This window comes from Phocoena phocoena, chromosome 11, assembly GCF_963924675.1.
Source record: "Phocoena phocoena chromosome 11, mPhoPho1.1, whole genome shotgun sequence".
Lineage (NCBI taxonomy): Eukaryota > Metazoa > Chordata > Mammalia > Artiodactyla > Phocoenidae > Phocoena > Phocoena phocoena.
Window position 1 is genome coordinate 84,998,387 of NC_089229.1, and position 22,556 is coordinate 85,020,942.

A 22,556-nucleotide genomic window follows, 5' to 3' on the forward strand; every position below is an offset into this window, starting at 1 on the left:
TCAGAGCTGAACATGTATTTTCTTGGCTAAGTTTCCCTACTATTGGGCACATAGGAACTAGGAGTCACAGTACGGTCTGAACTGTCTTTGTATTTGGCTTTGGGTGAGGGGAACGAAACAAGGACTCCAGTATAATCTATACTTATGCATGGTATTTACAGGAGGTATTTTGTCAGGATGTTTTTTTAGGAATGAGTGACTCATGTGGTGATTAAATATAAGACTTGAGAATAGGCTAATAGGGGCGTGGTTGGAGAATTACACAGAATAGCTTGATTGGGGTGGAGAACCGCACAAGAATCAGTAGGAACCGAAGCTGGAAATATTGTGTCCAGAGTACATTCAGACTGGGAAATGTTTGATTACATTCTGTGGTCAGCATGGAGTCACTACAGATTTTGTAAATGATAACAGCAAATACATAATTAATCTAGCAATAGTATTAGATAAACTGAAGGGACACTGGGCTAGTATCAAACTCAAGATTTAGTGTCTGACTAGAAATGAAAAGGAGAAACTGAGGAAGGCTGTGATGTCCCAATGATAAAATCAGACATTTGAGAGATGAGATACAGGAATCTGGCCTATAATACAAAGAACTTGAAATGCAACCAGATCTCACAACAGAGATTAGGTTTTAGAGTCATCTGCATGGAGGTTATAGCTGAAATACTGAATAGAGATGTGGTCTTCGGGAAGAACAAGAGCTGCGTTTAGAACCTTGGTAATGTGTAAATTTAAGGGGATGGGAGAACATAGAGTTAGCAGTGGAAAAGCAAGAAAGATGGGATTAAAACCAGGACAAGATGTAAAGGAAATTAAGGTAGAAGATGGTCCTTTTTTTTTTCCAACTTATGTCTGGCCTATAGGGGCAGACTCTGAACCGTACAGATCCACCCAGCCTTGACTGGAAAACAGCTTCCTATATAGCGCGGCGTGAATGGCTTGCTTCTTGCTAGAGTTTTACAAGAACTCTTTTTATAGTGGAAATAGATGAAAATGTTCCACAAGAAATGGTTAGTGTTTTTATTAGGTAAGCATCCACAATTATGAGCTAATGTCCCATTCTTGGAATCTAACCAGGTAGGAGAGAGATTTGTGCTGGCTGTAAAATTGTGATAATAGCCAAATTTAGTACACAAAATTACCATGATCTCCGAGGTAACTGCAAACGACTTACTACAAACCAATATACAACCTTCACAATACATGAATTTCTTCAGACATCTGTATTTGTATTTACGTGCTGTGTGTATCCATATATGAAGTACAATCGGATGCTCTACAGCTGGTATTTAGTGGCTTGTTTCTCACGCTGACTTGCATGGTCAGTGTTTAAAGGAAATAAGGCAGTGTTTGGTAAATCTCTTCTATAGCAACAAGACAGTTTTCATCAAGTTTGTGAAATGTAATTTTATTAATAGAAGGGCATGTCTTACCAGACAAACTGTCCCAAAATAAATAAAGTTTCAGCATCATTAAAAGCACACAAACACACAATTTTACAGGATACAATACAAAGTCAATTTTGATGATGTTCCTTGCATTTACTAAAAATCTGAGAGAGACTGTGATCAATCTCTAAATAATGATCCTGCATAAAGAGAAAAGTACAGCACAGTTATTTCATAGAAGGTTTTGGAGTGACAGTTTGAGAAGACTCTGCTTTAAAAGATATTAAGATATATCACGAATCAAATCACACTCTCTGTTAACATTACAGCATGGAATTGTACTTAATCAAAAATAAAAGAAAAGTGGCTGAAGAAGGCTGTATACTTTCTTTTCCAACATAACACTAATTTCTATTTTTGGCATGAATTAATAACCTTTTCCATTAGTAGGAAAACGTGCTCTGCAAACTCTCGGAGGGCACCACGGCCACCATAGCTTTTGCAAATATATCCAACAGCCTTCTGGGCAGCGGCACAGGCATCAGCAGGAACGCCACTGAGGCCCGCTTTCTTCAAGCACTCCTCATCAGACACTTCATTTCCTATCAAGTTAAAGAAACACTGGTTGAATATTTAAAGAGAGAAGGAATTTTCTTCCTAAATAATGCAAACAGCAATCAGTAAGTAATTCTGGCAACTTCAGACACTGTATATTAGAATACTACAGATTAGATGGAACAAAAATAAAAGCATTTCCAAGTATAATAAATACTTAAGGTCTAGGGTTTTTCCTAAGTAATTCATAATAAACGCTTATCAATTAGAGGAGAATGGAGTATACTTTCTGCTTGCCATGCATATTACAATGACTAGAAATCTAATATAAACTGTAATTATTTAAACTGTTTACTAAGGAAAATTTCAAACATGCAAGAATCCCAAATTTATGTAGAGTAATTATTAATGTTTTGCATTATTTATCAATATTCTTGTCCATTCCCTACCCCCCAAGTGTTTTGGAGGAAAGGGAGAAGAAGGAATTCCCAGAAAACATACTTTACCCATAAACTCTTTGCCATCTGTCTATAATACATATATTTTTAAGAAACTGACATAAGATCATCCAACCAACAAAATCAACACTAATTCCTTAATATCATCTAATAACCTAGTATATGCTCAAATATCCTCAGCTGTCTCAAAATTGTCTGTAAATCAACTATAAAAAGTTGATTTATTTGAATCAGAAACCAAAAAAGGTCCACATAGTGCATTTTGTTGCTATACATCTTAAGTCTCTAACAGTTCTCTCTGATTTGTATGCTGCTTGTTGAAAAATTACCATCACATTGACATAACTACATCCTTTCTCTCCCTGCCTTGCTTATTAGTTTCTCCACCTCCCCCTCTTATTTTATTTTATTTTTTTGGTAGGATGAATTTCAGAAGCTCCCAGGATCTAACATTCACCATTCTGCATATAACTATTACTATAATACAGACCAAATACTACTAATAAATGTTGGTTAAGAGTGTTTGTTTTAAATCTGTTCTACATTTATTGACTGAAATTTTTTCTTTTATTATTAAATGTATTGAAATTTGAATTGTTTTCAATGAAAGATGATAAAAATTAAAGTATTTCTTTGCATAACCCACCCCTGAAACTAAACTTTATTAAATTTTATTTATAAAAGTGTTTATTAGAACTAATAAATGAATTCAGTAAAGTTGCAGGATACAAAATTAATACATAGAAGTCTATTGTGTTTCTATATATACTAATAATGAACTCTCAGAATGAGAAATTAAGAAAACAATCCCATTTAGTATTTCATCAAAAAGAATAAAATACCGAGGAATAAATCTAAGGAGGTAAAAGACCTGCACTCAGAAAACTCTTTAAGACACTGACAAAACAAACTGAAGATGACACAAACAGATGGAAAGATATACTGTGCTCATGGATTAGAAGAATTAATGTTGTTAAAATGATCATAACTACACCAAAGGCAATCTACAGATTCAATGCAATCCCTCTACCAAAATACCAAAGGCATTTTTCGCAGAACTAGAATAAAACTAAAATTTGCATGGAAACAGAAGACCCCAAATAGCCAAACCAATCTTGAGAAAGAAGAACAGAGCTGAAGGAATCATGTTCCCTGTTTTCAAAAGCTATACTCATTAAAGCAGTATGTTAAGAGATTAATCTTAAGAGTTCTCATCGCAGGGAAAACATATTTTTATTATCTCATATGTATCTATATGAGATGATGGATATTCACTAAATTTACTGTGATAATCACTGCATGATGTAAGTTAAATCACTGTGCTGTAGACCTTAAACTTATACAGTGCTGTAAGTCAGTTATATCTCAATAAAATTGGAAGAAAAAAAAGTGTCAACATTTTAAAGGAATACACTTTTATACATTTATGTAGCTGATACAAAATACTGCTCTGATTTTTAAAATAAAAATTTGGAGTTTATTCTCTATTTTCTTGATTTTCTAACCTCTACTTTTTATACTTTTTTCCTTATGTGATATGAGTAATGCATATTCTTGGTAGAAACTTTTAAAAAAAATAAACGAAGGCAAAAAAAATCAAAATTAGGCTAATTATTATTATTTATGGATAATCACTACACCTTGGCATATATATTTTACAGTTTTACTTATATAAATGATATACACTTATTACTAAATGCATACACTATTTTAAGGATTTTATATTATCTTCAATTTCTTCCCCAGTAGCCTTATGAAGTTTGATTTGTGTTTATACTATAAGTAGGACAACTAAGGCTTAGAGAAGCTGCTTAAGGTTGCACAGGTAATAGTAAGTACAGCTGGGATTTGTTATATGTTCCATTAAAATTGTTTTCTTCTTACAAAAACTGGATCATTTTCTATCAAAGGTTCTATAGTATTTTTCTCCACTGAATCTTCACATGTGATTCAAAGGCTATTCCTGAAGTCCCCAGATCACATGCTCCCAAAGCATCCCTGTGCTTCTTCTTTTGAGGCCCATATTGTTCTTGTAAATATTTATCTCATACACGGTTTATAGTTATTATGTATTTTAATAACTTTTCATTACTGATATTCAAAAATGTTGACATCATTAGACTGTAAACCCTGTAAGCAATAAGTCCCAGCAACCAGTTCCAAGTATGCATAGAGGAGACACCTGATTAATATACTTGCTTAATGCTAAAGTGAAAAACTTGTGACATGTGACCATGTCAAGGAATACATATTACAGCATTGTTTTTAATGGTTGCATAAATCTATTTTTGCAGGATATTTAGGTGGGTTCTTTTTTTCCCTCCATTATTGGCATATTTGTTCAATTTCTTTCCTGGAAATGGAATCTGGGGAGTCAAATCTATGTACATTTTAATAATAGCAAAATATATTCAGAATGTACTTCCTATATATCAGAAATCTTCAATCCATTATTATGGCTGAATAGAAGGATACCAACCAAGATATGCCACTTCTTTCCAGCACAGGCCCATTTCTTTTCTCCATTCATCTACAACTGCAAGCTTGTCTGGTACACTGACTTCCATTTTGCAATCCAGTTTTAAGGAAGAGAGAGTCTGCTTTGAACAGGCCCTTTCTGAGATTAACCTCACCTTAAGAAAAAAAAAAAAAAAGGGCAAAATGAGAAAACAGAAATCTCTCATAATAAAATAACACCTTTTAAATAATACAAATCACGAGTGAGTAGTCTGAAGGACTAATTAAGTAAAATCAACTAATTTATTTTAAAATGATGAAGCTTTAACACATTTGATTGCTAGTAGTCCAATAAAGGTGAAAGACTGTTTTCTACAGTGGAAAGGATTCTATCTACAGGTAAAAAATAAAATATACATTGTCTGATAACAATCTAAGATTCTCCAATAATTCAGTTTATTCAGAGGAAAGTCTAACTTGTCTCTCATGCTGCTCAGAAACATGTATTTAAGATTTCTAGTGAATTCTAAGAAATCATCTTAAACTTCATTTTTGAAAATACACATAAGTATTGTTATTTTGAATTAAAATTTTCAATCATAAGAATAAGCTACATTTAAAAAATCCACCTGAGATTTGCTTTTTTCCCAATGCTGACACCTATTTTCTGTGAAATCTTTCTGGTTGCAAGATCCTATCAGAAATACTAGATAGCACCTACTATCATACTCATTAAATAAATAAATATTATTTATTGATAGACAAATTACTAATTCTACTCATCTAAAAGTAAATAGCACAATTTTCTAGGCATGTGAAAGCTAAATTTCAGATATTTTAATTGATAATACTAAAAACGTAAATCTCTTATTTCCCTCACATGTTCCTTGACCTTAAATCACAATCTTAAAAAGCACTGCTATGTTCAGGGGGCACGTACCTCAATACCACTTTTCTTTAATAAACTTATCCCAATAGCATCTTTTACATCATAAGATATTATTTCTTTTTGGTCTCCTGATACATAAATGTGGCCATTGGTTAGACATCCATCAATATTGCAAACGAAAAGTTTTATCTCCTTCAGCTTCTCTTTGCCAAAATAGCCAAATCTAAAAGAAACCAAAAGAGACTTTTGAATTTTAGTGTGATACTAATCTCTCATCTGGCTAACACCAGTAAACTTGATAACCCGTTTCCATTTAATTACTCAAACATTACCTTTCCAAGTAACCTCACACATACACTTCAACTTACAGTGCAAGGATTTTAAGTGTGGTCTAACCAGATTATGTGCTTCTCAAGTTACTGAATAAGCCATCTATAGGCATATTTTATGTATATGTCTTCCTTACATAAGCAAAATAATTACAAAAGATCCTAAGATTGGAGGATCAAAAATCAGTTGTCCACAAGTGAATTTAAATGTATCTACTAAAAATCATTCATTGTGGTCTAGTGCAAAGGCTATACAATCTTGTTTTCACCTTAAAACTCTTTGTTCTGCAATAGGCCAGTCAATGTCCACATCTATGTCCACACTGTGCTCGGCTCGCATCTCGTAGTACGCCATTTTCCCACCCTAAAGATAGCACAGGTGCCATGAGGACTGTTGTCAACATGCATTCACACATATCAAAAAGTTTATTACAATACAGAACAATGAATCCACTTCTATAGTACTAAGAAAAATGAATAAGCCAGTAATACCAGACACACAACAAATAATTTTTTTTGGAGGGGAGAGCTTATTGTTTTCCATATATTCAAACCACATAAAACAAACAACCTTGACATTCTTCAAATTCTATTTACACAGTGCAAGTTCCCATTTTTCTTTAAATAGATTTTAAAGACTGAAACAGAGCAGAAATAATATGCATCCTCCAGTATTCTGACCACAAGGAATTTTCTGGGAATCCCTAATTGTATCCCCTTTGTTCTGGTAGTCTCTCCCATCATCATCCAAAAGCAGTAGTATAAATGTTTTTGGAACTTCTGTTCCTATTTGCAATAGGGGTAAGATTGGGTAGGAAAAGGAACTGTAGTATCTACTGTACAGAACTGCCTTAGATCCCTGAGCTACAGATGGGAGTGGACAATAATTGTCTGGGTCACATGTGGGTAAAGGTAGGAACAGTGTCATGATCCTGGGGTATGGGGCAAGAGGAGTGAGGCCTTTCCTGATTGTAATCATTTGAAGGTCAATATCAATCACTAGAAATTTTCATTTTTCAGAATTGTCAGTCTCTTTACAAATCTTGCTACAGTGAGAAACCTACTTTTCTCCACACTTTAGGAAATGGTCAAATCACATTCCCCCTTAGCAAAGAGCTTATGGAGGGTGGTATCTATAGATGTCAAATCTAATTTTCCTGAATACTCAAACTTAACTGAACAGCCAGTCTACAGTTCGCCTACTGACCAGAAGATTGGAAAAATTCCTTCCCCTTAGAGAATGAGTCACATTAGAATTTTTACTATAAAGAATGGAGTTCGGGGGTTCTTAAATGCTATTTTTTGAGTAACATAGGACCTGAATCCAAATCCTAACAGTGCCATTCACAACTTGTTTTTGCTTTGAGACAATTGCTTCATTTTTCAGAGCTGCCATTTCCTCCTCTGAAACAGAACTAGGAACATCCATTTTATTCCGTTATATAAGATAACCTGTGTAGTATTTCATATAGTCCTGGGTCCATAGTAAATGCTGAATAAAGTATAGCTATAACCAAAATGAACAAATAGTATATGATGTAACGTAACCACACAGGCTCTAAAGATGAGAGAGACATCCAACTCCCTTATTGTAAAATGAGAGCATTAAGACTCAGAACAGATAAAATGATATATTCAAGGTTAAATAGTTATAGAGATTTTACTACAATATATTCCAGTTTTCCTGATGCCCAGGTTGGTGCTCTTTCACCTCTACTATACTGTTGTGTTTTTTGTCTCTTTTCAAAGTAGTACAGGTTATTCAACTGTACAACCACAACTTGACAGTAATACAACTATGGATTAAAAACAGAGTTTTGAATGAAATAACATGAATACCAGGACACATATAGAACATTCAATACTTGTTTCATTTCTAATCTTAATGTTACAACTGTAGCAGAATCCCATATTCACTGAATGAACCCCAAAGATCATTTTGGGGTAAGTGTGCAGGATAAATGCCTCAGATAATAAATCTTGTCAGTTACTGCTTTTCCCCTAGGGGTTAATACTTTCCTTTATGTGCCATACTTCTTTCTTAGAACTCAAAGTATATAGATAAAAGGGTTTGAAAGGTTTTTGCAAAATGAGGGCACAAACCTGTAAGTAACCCATCTCTATCAAATGTCTTTTAGCAAAATAAAACGAGCCATTTTCATATAATTCTCCATCCCAGTCTTGTCGACGAGGTCGTTTAGCTGGATTCAAATTCAGAGGCTCAGTCATTTCACGAACTAAAAGCAAAAAGCTACAGTAAGTCCCAGGTGCTTTGAACACTGAAAATGTTCATTCAGTAATTTTTTTAAAAAGCAAATAAAAATGAACTCAGAAGGTAGAATATTTCTGTATCTAAATAAACAATTTAAAAGATTTTTTAAAGAAACAAAACCTCTAATAATTCTGATGATTTATCTTTGCTTTTCAATAACAATAATAAGAGAAAAATAAGGTATCTTACAGAGAAATTCTGAGCAATTAAAGTTTTAAACTATTTATACAAATATAATGCTTTGGGAGGACATAAAGGCAACCTTAAAATAGTTTCAAAAGAAGTGAATTTGTTATAAAGTACCCATAGTTCAATATTTGAGCCCTTTAAATCTACTGCTCACTATGAGCTTCTATAGAAATACAATGTATGTGTTATTTATCTAATGTGGTTGAGAAATTACTCTCATGGAATTATTACAGAAAAATGAATACTTCCCCACTAAATTATTGAAACTTTCATATTGATAGAACTGCTTATATAATGTATGATACATTCTTACTAGTAGTTAAAAAAATACTAATATAAAATATACATAACAATAAATAAATAATGTTTACTTATTATTGTTGATAATAATGAAGGCTGAGCAATACCAACATTAATGATTATAACATGATATAATAAATGAAGCCTTCAGTATTGGTATATAGGAATTCCCTTGGCTTTCCACTAAATTTTTGCCAAATTTGTGTTTGTGGATGTGTATGGATACTTTTTGAACTTTTTAAACTTTAATCACATATCATATAAAGCTCAATATTCATTTTAACACTGAGCTTCCTTGATTTGTTCAAAAATGTGTTTTACAAGCTTTAATCCTTCCTATATCTTATTTCTGATATTTAGTGAATAAGTTCAAAATATTATATACATAAAACTTAATGTAGAACTTGCTACAGAGAAGACAATAAATGCTTATTGAATGAAATCAATAAATTTAGTCATTGATATACTGCATTGATTTTGACAGCATTCATATTTAGAGGCTGAAAAATCATCATTTTCTGTCTATAACTTTATCTTCTTATCTTAATTGCTCTTTTGTGGACCTTCTCCATTTTCACTGCATCTTCCCCTCTCCTTTAAGTCAAACATAGGTTAAAGACCAGCTTTCCTACATTCAACACATGTCAGGGCATTGAAGAGTAATCACACTGCCTTTCTTCAAGTATGTTACATTTACCTATTTGTTGGTGATTCTATTCTTTATTGCAGATTTTGCTACTTTATCTGGCTAGAAATCAGGCTCTAGCTAAACGTTATGGAACTCTTTTTGCACGAGAAGTTACAAACTTTGGGAAGCAATTCCACAAATTCATTCTTGAGGTTCTCCAAAACTTTTCGGTGGAAGATTTCTATTCCCACAATTCTGTGATTTATACGGAGTTTATCAAACAAGTCTAGAACAACATAAAAGTATTTGCTCTAGAAAAATGACATGTCTTCCTCAAAATACAAATAGAGGGTTAAAATAATCCTTTGTAAAAAGTAATAATTTGGTATCATTGTTTTGCCTCAATAATCACAAGATTTAGAACACATTATAAATGTTATTACCTACTAGAGTTAAGAATCCCATGTTCTATTTTACTGCTCCCTTTTTACTCTCCCCACTCCTAAAGAATATTTACATATGAAAAATTAATTCTCCATAAAATGAGCTAAAATAAAGATTGATACAACAGATTACCTCCTTTCTGAATTTCACCCCATCGAAACTGATGGCGTCTCACAACAGAGAAAACAGAATCATATCCTTCTTCTCGAATCATTTCTGCAACTTTCTGAAGATCAGTAGGATGTAAACATGGAGAAGTAGCTTGAATATTTCCTACAATGTCAACCTCTTAAGAAGACAAAACAAATGAAAAGAACATCAAAATAAAGTTCTTTGCAAGCAAGTAATACTAAGATCTAAATTCAAATGTTAAAACAAGTCTTGTGAAATGATAGGCAAGTTGGAAATCATGTAAAATGTTGAATAAACTATTAGTCAAACTCATACCATTGTGGTAATTAAGAAACTCTATGATGGCGTCTAGTGAGGTAGAACTGTCTTTTGAAGCTTCAGAACTTCTTCGATGAACTTGTGCACCAAACTGTTTGGCCACATTCTCAATCTCATCATGGTCTGTTGAAACCCAAACACTGTACAGATATTAAGAAATAAAAAGCCAAATCACTAAAAAAAAAAATCATTAAAGATAAAAAGGAGCTCTGCAACCCCAAAAATACAGCTTACATACTGTTAGAATACTTCTTGTACCAGCAAAATAATGTTACAGATAGAAAGTAATATAAAATTTAAAGAAAAATAAAGTATTTTCTACGTAAACCACATTTTAAAATGTCTGAATCAAAAACGTGGTCCTAGATGTTATATTTATATTTACATATATAAATATTTATATTATATATAACATATTATTTATATACATATTATTTACATAGCCCTAGATATAGTTTTATAAAATCAGAAAAAAATGATAATTGGTCTTTTTGAAGCTACTGGTATATTAAAGACACTAGTAACACAAGAAGTTCAAATCTAAAGAAAATAAAGAAGATACTGCTTCTCATTCCCCATCAAAATCCAAAATATTGTGTATTTAATATACTTGCTAAGAAAAAAATGGATTTGGCTTAGCCAAACCACGACACTGAAAGAGTTTCAAGCTTAGTAGAGACTAAATGCCCAAAACAATCAGACAAGCCAACTCTTTTTTTGCCAATTAACAATGGGTATATAAATATCTGAACATAGAATCAAGTGGGTAAAGCCACCGATAACAATTAAAGATGTGGAGAACATGACTTGATTGGCTCAGGAGAGCTTAGTTGAACAGCTCTATTAACCACAGCTTACAGCGTTGACCATTTGGACTTTATAAGATGACGAGTAAGAGTAAAATATAAAACATTATTTGGGGGCGTGTACTAGTCTGTACTGAATTGTTTCCTTGACCTTTACAAATCCCCACTGCTAGAAACAGAAGATGTGAGTATTAACTCTAGCCACAATGTTTTTATAGTGACATTACACAAATCTGAATGACTTCTTTGGTATATGCACATACAGTTGACCCTTGAACAGCACTGGTTTGAACTGTGTGAATATTTTTCAGTAAATGTACTGGAAACATTTTAGAAGGTCTGCTAAAATTTGAAAAAAATTGCAAACTGTGTAGCCTAGTAATATTGGAAAAAATAAGAAAAAGTTAGGTGGGACTTCCCTGGCGGTCCAGTGGTTACGACTCCGTGCTTCCAATGCAGGGGGAGTGGTTTCGATCCCTGGTTGGGGAACTAAGATCGCACATGCTGCGAGGCATGGCCAAAAAATAAACAACAACGATGTAATTAAACCAGCCAAGATGACTAAGTATAATACCACAAAAACGCAAAAAAAAAAAAAGGTATGCCATGAACGCATAAAACATATGTAGATAATAGTCTATCCTTACACAGACATGAGTGATATTTAATATAAAGTTAATAATGTTTTACTTTTCTGTTTTTTAACTCTGCCCATCATCACAGGTAAGTGGTTTTTTTAAAAAATGGAACAATGTTTCTGACACTGTATTATGAATATGACTGTAATACTGTATGCCATAAAAATTTTATGATTCATTCATTAGTGTATAGGCTAGGCTACCATGAAGCAATCACACTGATTACCACAGGCTACCATAAAGCAATCACACTGTTGCTTCTTTGTTATCAATGCCCGAATCATTAGACCTGTAAATAAATATGAATTTCTTTTTCACATTATCTTTTCATTTTTGATGTTCAGTGTTAGTAATATGTGTAACATCTACAGTGTTTTGTATCATATGACAATATTGATACTGACAGGTGATTCATCTTGTAAACAAAGTAAACTTACGATATAGTGCAGTACTGTAAATGTATTTTGTCTTCCTTACGATTTTCTTTTCTCTAGCTTACTTTATTGTAATATACTATACAACACATATATATTATAAAATGTGTTAATCAATAATAAAAAATAAAACATAAACAAAATAAAACTAAATAAAACATAATGTGTTTCAGATATAGAAAACTCATGGTTACTCATGGGGAGAGGGAAAGGGGGAGGGCCAATATAGGGGTAGGGGAAAAAAAAGGGTTATTATGGGATTACATAAAATCATGTGTGAAACTTTTGAAAATTGTAAAGCACTACAGAATTTAAAGAATCTTTCAATTAAAAAAATCAATTAAATTTAAAAAACATAATGTGTTTATGTTACTGGTAAGGCTTTAGTGAACAGTAGGCTATTAGTAGTTAAGTTTTGGTGGATCAAAAGCTAATCTGGGATTTTTGACTGCCCCGGGTGGGGAGTTGACACCCTGACCCCACATTGTTCAAGGGTCAACTCTATTTCTTTACCCCTTTCATTCAGTATCTACTGAATGAATGAGAACCTGCATGTTTCAAACGTCTATGCTCAATTGTCAAGAGTGAAAAGAGAGAAACTAAAGAAAAATTCCTAACATCTCTGGCTTTCATTTATGAATTTAATTTCATTTATTGCCTTTACTATTGGCAGATGATTTAATAGAGATAAAGTCAATAAACCCCCATAGTGCCCCCAATTTTTTTTTCAGAGGAAACCTAGTAAACAAGATGAGCCATTGGCTAGGAGTCAAGTGTGTCATACCTACTCATGTCATTCTGCACAAGGCACAACATAGGAGCCCTCATTTTCCTCCATCTCAAAATCTGAAATAATTTTGGGATAAGTTTTTCACTGGAAAGTGTCACAAAGTTATATAACAAAGTGAAGTACCAACAAAAATGTAGTGAATTTTTAAAAGAGGATAAAAGGAGGGTGGTGATGGTAACACAGTAAAAACGTAAACAGTAAAAGAAAGAGATGAGTTTTTTGACATCTGGTTTCCATCACTAATTGAAATAAATTACTGAAGCCATTTTATTATCCTGATCTTTACTGTAATAAACATTCAACACCTCAGGATTCAGTGATCTTTTGGAAATGCTAAACAGTAAATAAGAAATAACAGAGGTTGGGAAGAGGTTTGCCTGTGTTTCATCTTTCCTCCCTTTTATTATTCATTCATTCCTTCATTCATGAAATGATTCCTGACTGCCTATTCTGTTTCAGGCCCTACTCTGGACACTGGGATATATAATCCATTTTCTTGAGAAACTCTCAGCAGACTGGTAGAGACAGCGAGAGGTCAGGAAGCAATAACTAACCTTTCTACAATGCTTTACTTTTTACAAGGTATTTTTATAGTGCCTGCTACATAACAGGTGCTCAATTTGTTGAATGAAAGAAACAGTAGATGGTTAAGAGCATGGACTCTGAAGGAAGGGCTTCAAATCCCGGCTCTACCACAAGCTAGCTATATGACTTTAGGTCAAATCTCCCTAAGCCTCAATTTTCAGTAAACAGAGGTAATAATAGTAGTAATTACCTAATATGATTGTTATGAGAATTCAACATAAACCACAATACAGAATAAACGTTTAATAAGTGTTAGCTATTGAAAATAATAAAATAGGAATGGCAATAAAGGAACAGCTACACTGTCTCATTTAATCCTCACACTGACTCTGTTGGAAGGAAAACTGAAGTTTTGCTTTCAGACCTTCAAAGGTCCAAATGTCTAATTTGTATGTATTATGTAAGGCAATGGCATTATGAATATGAAAACAGCATCTTATAGGTACACTTAAAATACAACGATCATCACTTATTAGAAGGACTAAGTCAGTCAATCATTCTCCCTTGGCTTAGGGGCATCAGATGAGGCAGGGCAAAAGAGAAAGAATGAGCAAATGAACAAACAGGGCTAATAAAATTTAAAATCAAGTATAAAGTAAATGTCAAAGTTCAACGCCAATGGCTTTAAATTTAAAATCAAGTATAAAGGAAATGTCAAAGTTCAACGTCAATGGCTTTAAGTTTAAAATCAAGTATAAAGGAAATGTCAAAGTTCAACGCCAATGGCTTTAAGTTTAAAATCAAGTATAAAGGAAATGTCAAAGTTCAACGTCAATGGCTTTAGCCTCAGATGAAGTCATACTACATCTAACAGGATGAACAGGAGTATCAGCCATGATCCCTACGACAGAAACTTCAAATCATAAGCTGCCATTTCAAGGACAACATAGCATGGCCCTTCATTAATCATAAATCCACACCCTAGAAATGAAACCAAAACTTACGTTTATCTTTCACGTTAGGCAACATTTTAAAAAATCAATTTACTCTGAGATTCACTTACACAGCACTCAACCACTGTTGAAACCAAGCTTTTAAAAATTCAGCTCAAACAATAGCTTTTTACTAAATGAAAATATTATCTCAGCATTTTTCTTGACTGTTAACTCTCCAAGTTAGTGGGCAAAGTTAGCAACCTTGAAAGTATCGTTAGCTTTGATTCTAAGCAGGCCAGAAACTCAATTACGTCAAAATGATTTTGAACAAAATAATCTCCAGGCCTGAAAAACACAAATCAGGCAAGCTACAGGTTTCCCCAATTCCTTCATAGGGTACATATTTGTTGAAGGAGGCAGAAGGGGAGAAGCAGGAAGGCTGCTCCAAACTGACTGCAGCTTCAGAATAAGTCAATTAAATTCAAATCTACCCCTTCTGGGTGGTAGATTAGAACTCAAAGGGCAGAGAGGGATGTATAACTGCAAGCTTTCTAAATTAACTGTTTTAAGAGGGCCTCCAGGGGCTATCTGCCAGAAGAGCATAGGTAAATTCTCCCGGCAGCACTGAGCACGCATTTTCGGGGGCTGGGATCATCCTAAGAACAAGGCCTTAAGCTGCTAGAAACCATGACAGAGTTTGGTTGAACACAGACGTTTGGATGGAGTTGTTTGTTATGTGTGGAAAGTTCTGCCGTTCTCAGCAAAACTACCCCCATACCATAAGGGGAGATCCTATCTAGAGGAATCAAGAAATAGAGGATTATGGTGACCAAGTGCACTATCCCCTTACTTTCTTTTTCTTAAAGATATGTATTATCACCTGGTACAGTATACACTGTTTATATATTAACTGTCTTCTCCCTATTATAATGCAAGCTCCACCAGCCTAGGGATGGACCCTACTGCTATAACCCTTGGTTAAGGACACATAATAGTGCCTGTCACATAGTAGGTAGTCAATAAATGTTTGCTGAATGAATGAATCATTTTTGCCCTTGAATCTGTATCTCAAACAAGCCCTACCTTTTTTTGTTTAGCCAGTTTGAAAGGGGTTTCTTGACATATGCAACTGGAGTTGTAAATGCATTCTGTTCTCAATCTATTATGAATGTGATATTCCTCTCTAGTTTATGTCACAAAAATAGGATTTTACTACATCACTACTAACTGGATGCACCTTCTCTCGGTCCTTTTTTTTTTTTCCCAGTGTGTACCCTTTGTAAGGAGGTAAAAATGTCCAAAAGTCTGTGAGCTTAACACGGAAAGAACCATGTCACACACATCTTGCTGTTCCCTTGGATGTGTATGGCAGAAATTAGGGTTCAGTGTTTACTGAACTGAACGAAATCCCCCAGTCTTTCTTTATCACTCCTTTGCACACTTCCTGTTACATTACTGTTATATTCTGTGTGCCAGCTCTTATTTACCTTGCACCACCCAGGACTTCCTTTGGATAAAAACATTAAGAAAATTAGTAAATGTATACTTTTTTGGTACCTCCTTTGTAAACAAGAACAGTTAAGTGAAAATCATTTATCCATATATTAATGTAGGTAATTAATATGCTCCTAAAACAGCCATCTCTTTAAAAACCAAAACCCAAACATCAAAAAGGTGAAAATAATTTACTTTCCACGGTAACAAATTCAAGCATAATTAGGTTGAAATTACCATGTGTAAGTTCATTCTTGGCACAGAATTCTATCTCCCTTCTTTTATGAATGACATAAGCTTGTAACTCCTGGCCAATACGGCATATGGCCATGTCTCTAAATGATGTACAATTAAAACTGTCCTTAGGACAAACGAGGTTCCAAAGGTATGATCAAACCATTTATAAGCATTTCATCAAACAGTCCAGCGGTGCGGTTTTCCACTCTCGCACCTACATACAAATGTGGGGAGCTGTCTAGATTGTGCTGACTCACAGGCAGATAGCTTAGAGTATTTTCCAAAGGTCAGGAAAGGATCTCCAAGCTGAGCTTGAAATGAGAAAAGCCTTGACAGCCCACTCCATTCACGAACCCGATGCCTCCTTAATCGATCAGCACCAGGTGGGTATCAGACGCCGGGCAACAGGGGAAAGCCAACGGCCACTGCCTAAAGGAGTTCACAGATTATCGCAGACGTTTCACAAGGGTGGACTCCTTTCCTTTACCCTGCGAGGTCAACCCGGGCAGCGCAAACAGTAGAGAAGAGGAAATCTCTCCCTTTACGGATGTTATTCTCAAGGGCGGAGACAGGAACGGTCCCAAGTTCATGGCTATTAGCAGCTACGGAACAAGTAAGAAGCTGGAGCCCCTCCTCCCCCGGCTGCCAGCCGGGGCCCAGACACCCCGGATCTTGCACACCCCTTCCGGGGGCGATTGCCCCCCGGAGCCCCTGCCCCTCCGGCGGCCCGGCTCCCCCTCACGACCCCCGCCCAGGCCGCACCGCCCACTCTCGCACATGCGCACCTCTGGAAGACCCCCGAGTCCAGGGCCGCACGCAGGACCCAGCCAATGAGCGGGACCCCCGCCAGGTGCTTAATGTTCTTCAGGGGGATGCCCTTGCTGCCGCCGCGGGCCAGGATTAGGGCCGCCAGGTGCGGGGGCTTCTCCACACCTCGGCCCTGGCCCCCGCGGGAGTTGCGCTGCAGCTTTGGCGGCCGACCCCGGGAGGGCCGGCCCCGCGGGTTGGAGACGGAGGTGGCGGCCCCCTTCTCCACCGAGTCCATCTTCCTCCCACGCCTTCTCCCCAGCTTCTCCACATCCGGGAGCTCTTGTCTCGCCACCTCAGCTCGGCGCCGCCCGACCTCCCCGCCCGACCGCTAGCGGGGGTGGCTGTTCCCGGCCCCGCCCACCGCCACGTCCCCGCGCCCTCGCGGGGCACGCCGGGAATTGTAGTCCGCGGGTCGCTCGCAGGGTCCCGGAGGCCCAGTAGGCTCTGCCCGGGCGACCCCCAAGTCCAAGCCCGGCACGGAAAAGCCAGAAATGCCTTGAAGGAAGTGTAGCTTCCAGGGGGCTTGATATTGTATGGAGATTAATAAAATAGGCAACACAGGTTACCGATCTTCTGCTGAAGAACTTCTCCATTTAGGAATTGTGGTGGGTTTTCCACGGCACACCCTGGTGCACCCAACACTAAACAATTTTATATTTTAAAATTTATATTTTAAACGTCCGTCTTTCTGCTGTGCTTCTGACTCATTGTTTCCAAGAGGTGACCTCATTCGAATGTCCTCCAAGCACCTTAAATTCAACATTTTAAAAACAATCCTCCCAGAGCACCCCTGTATTTTTGGTAACCATGTGAGGAGAAGCTCAAACTGCTTCTACCTCTGCATTTTCTTTTTCTTTCTTTTTTTTTTTTTAATTGAGGTGTAACTGACATATAACATGTTAGTTTCAGGTGTACAATGTAATGATTCAATATTTGTATGTATTGGGAAATGATCACCACAATAGGTTTAGTTAACCTTTCAACATATCTGTCTGCCTTTTCTATCAAATATCACCATCCGTCTGGTGGAAAAACTTGGAAGTCAACCTTGTCTATTCCCTTCTAAGTGTAGTAGACACCTGTTAGTTTTCTTGTTTTTGGACTTCTGAAAACCTTTTCCTTTCAGCAATTGTCACCTCTCTTACCTGGTTTGCGTTTCACGCAAATCCTCAGCAGAGTAGCAGTGGGTGTGTGACCCAAGCTGATCAATCTGAGTACCTCAGCTTCCTGAACACAGTTGTGGTCTAGGAACAGGCATATGACCAAGCAGAGCCTCTTGGCGTCCTTTCCAGAGACTCTGGGAAAGAAAGGATCTTTTTCTTGCTGAATATTTGGGTGCTAAGGACCCTGTAAACCTGAATCCTGAGGGCAGGATGAGGGAAGGGGGGTGGAGGGAGTTTCTGTTCTGAAATTGGCTGGGAGGCTGATGTTCACACAGAAGAAAACAGGGCCAAGACATGCAGGGAAAAGAGAGAAAGAGCCCCGATGGCATCACTGAAACCTCTTAATCCAGCCAAGAGGTTCAAAGGTGCGTGCGTACACACACACGCACACACGTGCATACATAAATCTCTGTTTTGGGGTGGTTTTTTAGGAAGGAATCTCCTACCTAGCATGCATTTTGTTTTCTACCAGTTTTGCAAGCCTGTATCTGGAAGTAGAGAGTCTCCTTGTCTGTCCTGGGTAAAGGCTAGTACATCCAGAACGAATGAAAGGTAGTAGTACTGCCTCTTCTTCTCAAGACGTGACAGAAAGCCTTTGTGCTTCTCAGATCTTGGCTCTTTCTGAAGGAGACAGAGTAAGCCTTTCGTGTTTTGGGTCCTGGACAGACACTGGAAAATTCACGTCTCATCTGTTTGCCTGTGAAGTAGCTCAGCCCTTACTGGGACTGGTTCTGGGAGAAGGTACTGGATGTGGGGTAGTGTGGCTGTAAACAGACATCAGTGCAGTGCCTGAGGAAGGTGGGCAGGCCCCAAGAACCATCCCAGCACTCCAGGCCAAGTGACCACTTTGCCCCCAACGTACTGGCTCATTGACTGGGACCTTCACAGTTATTTTGCTTGAGTGAGAGCAACACTGATTTTTTGGTAACCATGTAAGGAGGACATCTACTGCTTTTTACACACCAAAACTTCTTTTCTCCTTTCCACACCAATAGCAATCTTAGTTCCCACTAATAAGATAGTTACCATTCTCCACAGTAATTCCCTAGGGGCCCACAAACCCTAGTGGGCCACTGACATCTGAATAGTTTAACTTCTCTGGCACTGGTGTCCTCCGAGCTGGGGACACAGCAAGTGGCACCACTGTTGCTTATCAAAGGAGATTATAGCAATTTGCGTAAAAGCTGTGACTATGGACTCCTCCAGGAGAGGGACTGTTCCTTCTTTGTAATCACATCCAGAACAATATGTGGGTCACAGTATCTGCTTAGTAAATGGCAGTGAACTGCATCTGATGTTACTTTTCCAGTCTCTGCCCACACATACTTTTTTCTTTTTTTTTTTCACTCTCCAACATTACCGTAAACTCATTTATTTAAAAGAAACTGTACGTCCATATCCTGGCTGAATTGGGCATTCATATTATGTGTTAAATGCCCAGGAATAGCAAAAAATTAAACCAACTCCATACAAAACGACTATAAGAACCCAAAAACAAAACAAACAAACCAAGAATCATACTTTTAGCTGTTGAAAACTCTCTCCCCCAAACGAACCATAAAGTGGTATACTGCCACGCATACTTTTTTATATGGTTGCAGTCTTACAATAATAAAGCATCTTGTATTCTTTGTATTTTTACAGTACAGTTTTGATTAGACTTGACAACTGGCTGTCCCAGTCCTGAGAAAGAAAGAGAGAGAGGCAGGGGAAAGGTTAGAAAAAGTGGAAGGTGATTCATCTAACTCAATATATGACACATGGAAGTTTGATAATTTTTTTTTCAATGAAATCAGAATATACTCATTTAATATATTTTTCTTCTGTGTCATCAATGGGCATAAAGTTTCCGGTAAACAAGATGGATAAACTCTAGAGATTTGCTGTACAACATTGTACCTATTGTCAACAATAATGTATCGCACACTTAAAATTTAAGATGGCAGATCTCATGTTACATGTTCATATCACAGTAAGTAAAAGTTTGAAAAAAAGAGAGAGACAATAACTGTGCCAGGAAGAGGAAATGTTAGCTTGTCTTTGGGTTACTCTGAAGGAGTTAAAAATAAACTGCTCTCAAAACAAATATTCGGACTCATCCTTTCTTTAAAGATGTGTGTGAAGTATTGCTGCCAAAGAATAATTCATTTGTATTCATAGTGAGAGAATAAATCTTTGTATGACCTCTTATTTTATGATCCTGTATATGAACACACTCAATACACAGAGGAGTCCTTTCATTCATTGATTTGCTCGCATTTATTGCATTCCACAAGCCAGGCCTTGTGTGACACTTCAGGAAAGCCAAAGCAAGATGGCCTAGACCCAGAGCTTAGCATTCTGATGGGGAGACAGGCAAACATCAGTAGAGTGTCGTTTGTGCTTTGATAGAAATGTGTGTTCTGGGGTGGGCAAGAATGGGGCAGAAGTATTTAGGTTAGAGTGAGATGTTTGTTGGCTGAGATGACTCTTGCAATACTGTTCAAGTACAAGAATCTTCTCTGCTGAAGGAACAACCTTGGGGAAGGAACAGAAGAATGAAATAGCTTTCCAAAGAGAAACTGGGAAACTTGAAGTCGGTCACTATAATTAGAGCATATGATACTTGTGGGTTCATGGCAAAAGATGAGAATAGAGGGGAACATGTGGGCCAGATTACAGCACATAAAGGTATTAGGAGCCAAGCCTTGTCAAGGAAGTTACAAAGAGCAGGGATAGGACACAATTCACTTCATTCTTTCAACAAATCATTATCGCATGACTACTGTGTGTTAGGTGCTTTGCTGGCCCCTGGAAATACATCGAAGGTGCTAGAAAGTGCTCAATTTCTGGATGTATCTTAGAAGTATAGCTAATAGGATTTGCTGACAAGCCAGATGAGGGGTGTGAGAGAAAGAGGGAGATAAGAGTGGTGGCAGGATCTTTGGCCTGACCATTATAATTTTGTAATGTTGGTGACTCTCACCAACAAGAGGGTAGGATTGAAGCCACACCAACATCTGAATCTAAGGATCAGTCAGTCTCTGGTGATGCACGAATCCCAGCTCTGGAGAAAACCCCCTTTCCTTGAGTATTTCTGGGAGTTCTCAAGGGTGTCTTACATGTGCCCATGAAAATGAAAGTCCTGGATACAGTTGCTAGAGCACCACAGACCTATTTCTCTCTCTGGAGCTAAGCTAAGATTTTCTTATTGGTTTTTTAACACATAGATTTTTCCTGAGTTGTAAGTACTACATATATGTGTATATATATATATGTATATACATATATATTTTTTACTGATTTGTAAGTACTATATATATATGTATATACATATTTACTGAGTTGTAAGTGCTATATATATATGTATATACATATTTACTGAGTTTTAAGTACTATATATATGTATATACATATGTATATGTGTATGTATATATATACATATATACACACACACACAATTCTATATTCTTTTTTTGTTGTTTGTATCATTATAAAGTCTTTAAACTTACTGCTAAAAGTTGTTTAAAATTACTTTCAATGGATAGACCATACTTTATTCAGCAATTCCTTATTACTGAACATTTTTACGTAAGGTAATAATCCCTAATAAGTTTGTGTATAAATTTGTAATGATGAAGGCGATGGTTCCTGAAACAGATTTCTGTAAATGAAATTACCCGAATAAATTTAGTGATTATCTTCCTTTGAATCCAAATTAAGATTCAGTGCTATCTGGCTATGTTGGCAATGGTTACTAGTCACGTATAAGTTATCTCTTGCCACATAATAAATTACCCTAAAACTTAGCAGCTTAAACCAACAGATATTTCCATCTCACAGTTTCTGAGGGGCAGAGAGGCATTTAGAGGAGCGATTCTGGCTCAGGGTTTCTCATGTGGTTTCAGTCAAGCTCTCAAGTGGGGGCCATGATCACCTCAGGGCCTGACCGAGCTAGAGAATCCACTTCTAAGGTGGCTCATCCACCTGGCTGTTGGCAGGTCTCAGTTCCTTGCTGGCTGTTTGTGTGTCCAGAAGCTTCCCCCAGCTCCTTGCCACATGGGCCTTTCCACGAGGCAGCTCACAGTATAGCAAGCTGCATCCCCCGAGCAAGTGACTCAAGAGAGAATGGAAGAGCAACCAAGATGGAAGCCACAGTACATTTTAAAGACCCAGTCTCCCCCCAAAACTTTTTAATTTAAAATTTTTTAAAAATGAAAAATAAGTTAGAAAAACCCCAAATCCCCAAAACACACAAAATATAAAGACCCAGTCTCCAAAGTCACACACTGTCACTTTTGTTTCATTCTATTTGTTTCAAGTGAGTCACTAAGTCCAGCACACTCTCAAGGGAAGGGAAATGGCTTTACTTTTGAAGGG

The 22,556-nt window shown here is 36.7% G+C and overlaps 1 protein-coding gene across 1 annotated transcript; it reads right to left on the minus strand.

Moving 5' to 3' along the window:
- Positions 1-1,398: 1,398 nt before the first annotated feature.
- Positions 1,399-17,347, minus strand: CMAS (cytidine monophosphate N-acetylneuraminic acid synthetase). The gene is made up of 8 exons (XM_065887392.1): positions 17,010-17,347; positions 10,363-10,505; positions 10,048-10,203; positions 8,186-8,319; positions 6,352-6,446; positions 5,805-5,976; positions 4,887-5,040; positions 1,399-1,996 (listed from the first exon to the last, which is right to left on the minus strand). The coding sequence occupies exons 1-8, from the start codon at positions 17,267-17,269 to the stop codon at positions 1,806-1,808; spliced, it is 1,305 nt and encodes a 434-aa protein (XP_065743464.1). The 5' UTR covers positions 17,270-17,347; the 3' UTR covers positions 1,399-1,805.
- Positions 17,348-22,556: the final 5,209 nt, after the last annotated feature.

Coding starts and splice junctions, on each gene's coding strand:
- CMAS (XM_065887392.1), bottom strand. CDS start 17,269: ATGGACTCGGTGGAGAAGGGGGCCGCCACCTCCGTCTCCAACCCGCGG. Junction 10,506..17,009: donor GACTCGGGGGTCTTCCAGAG/GTGCGCATGTGC, acceptor ATATCTGTACAG/TGTTTGGGTTTCAACAGACC. Junction 8,320..10,047: donor GGGTGAAATTCAGAAAGGAG/GTAATCTGTTGT, acceptor TTTTGCTTTTAG/TTCGTGAAATGACTGAGCCT.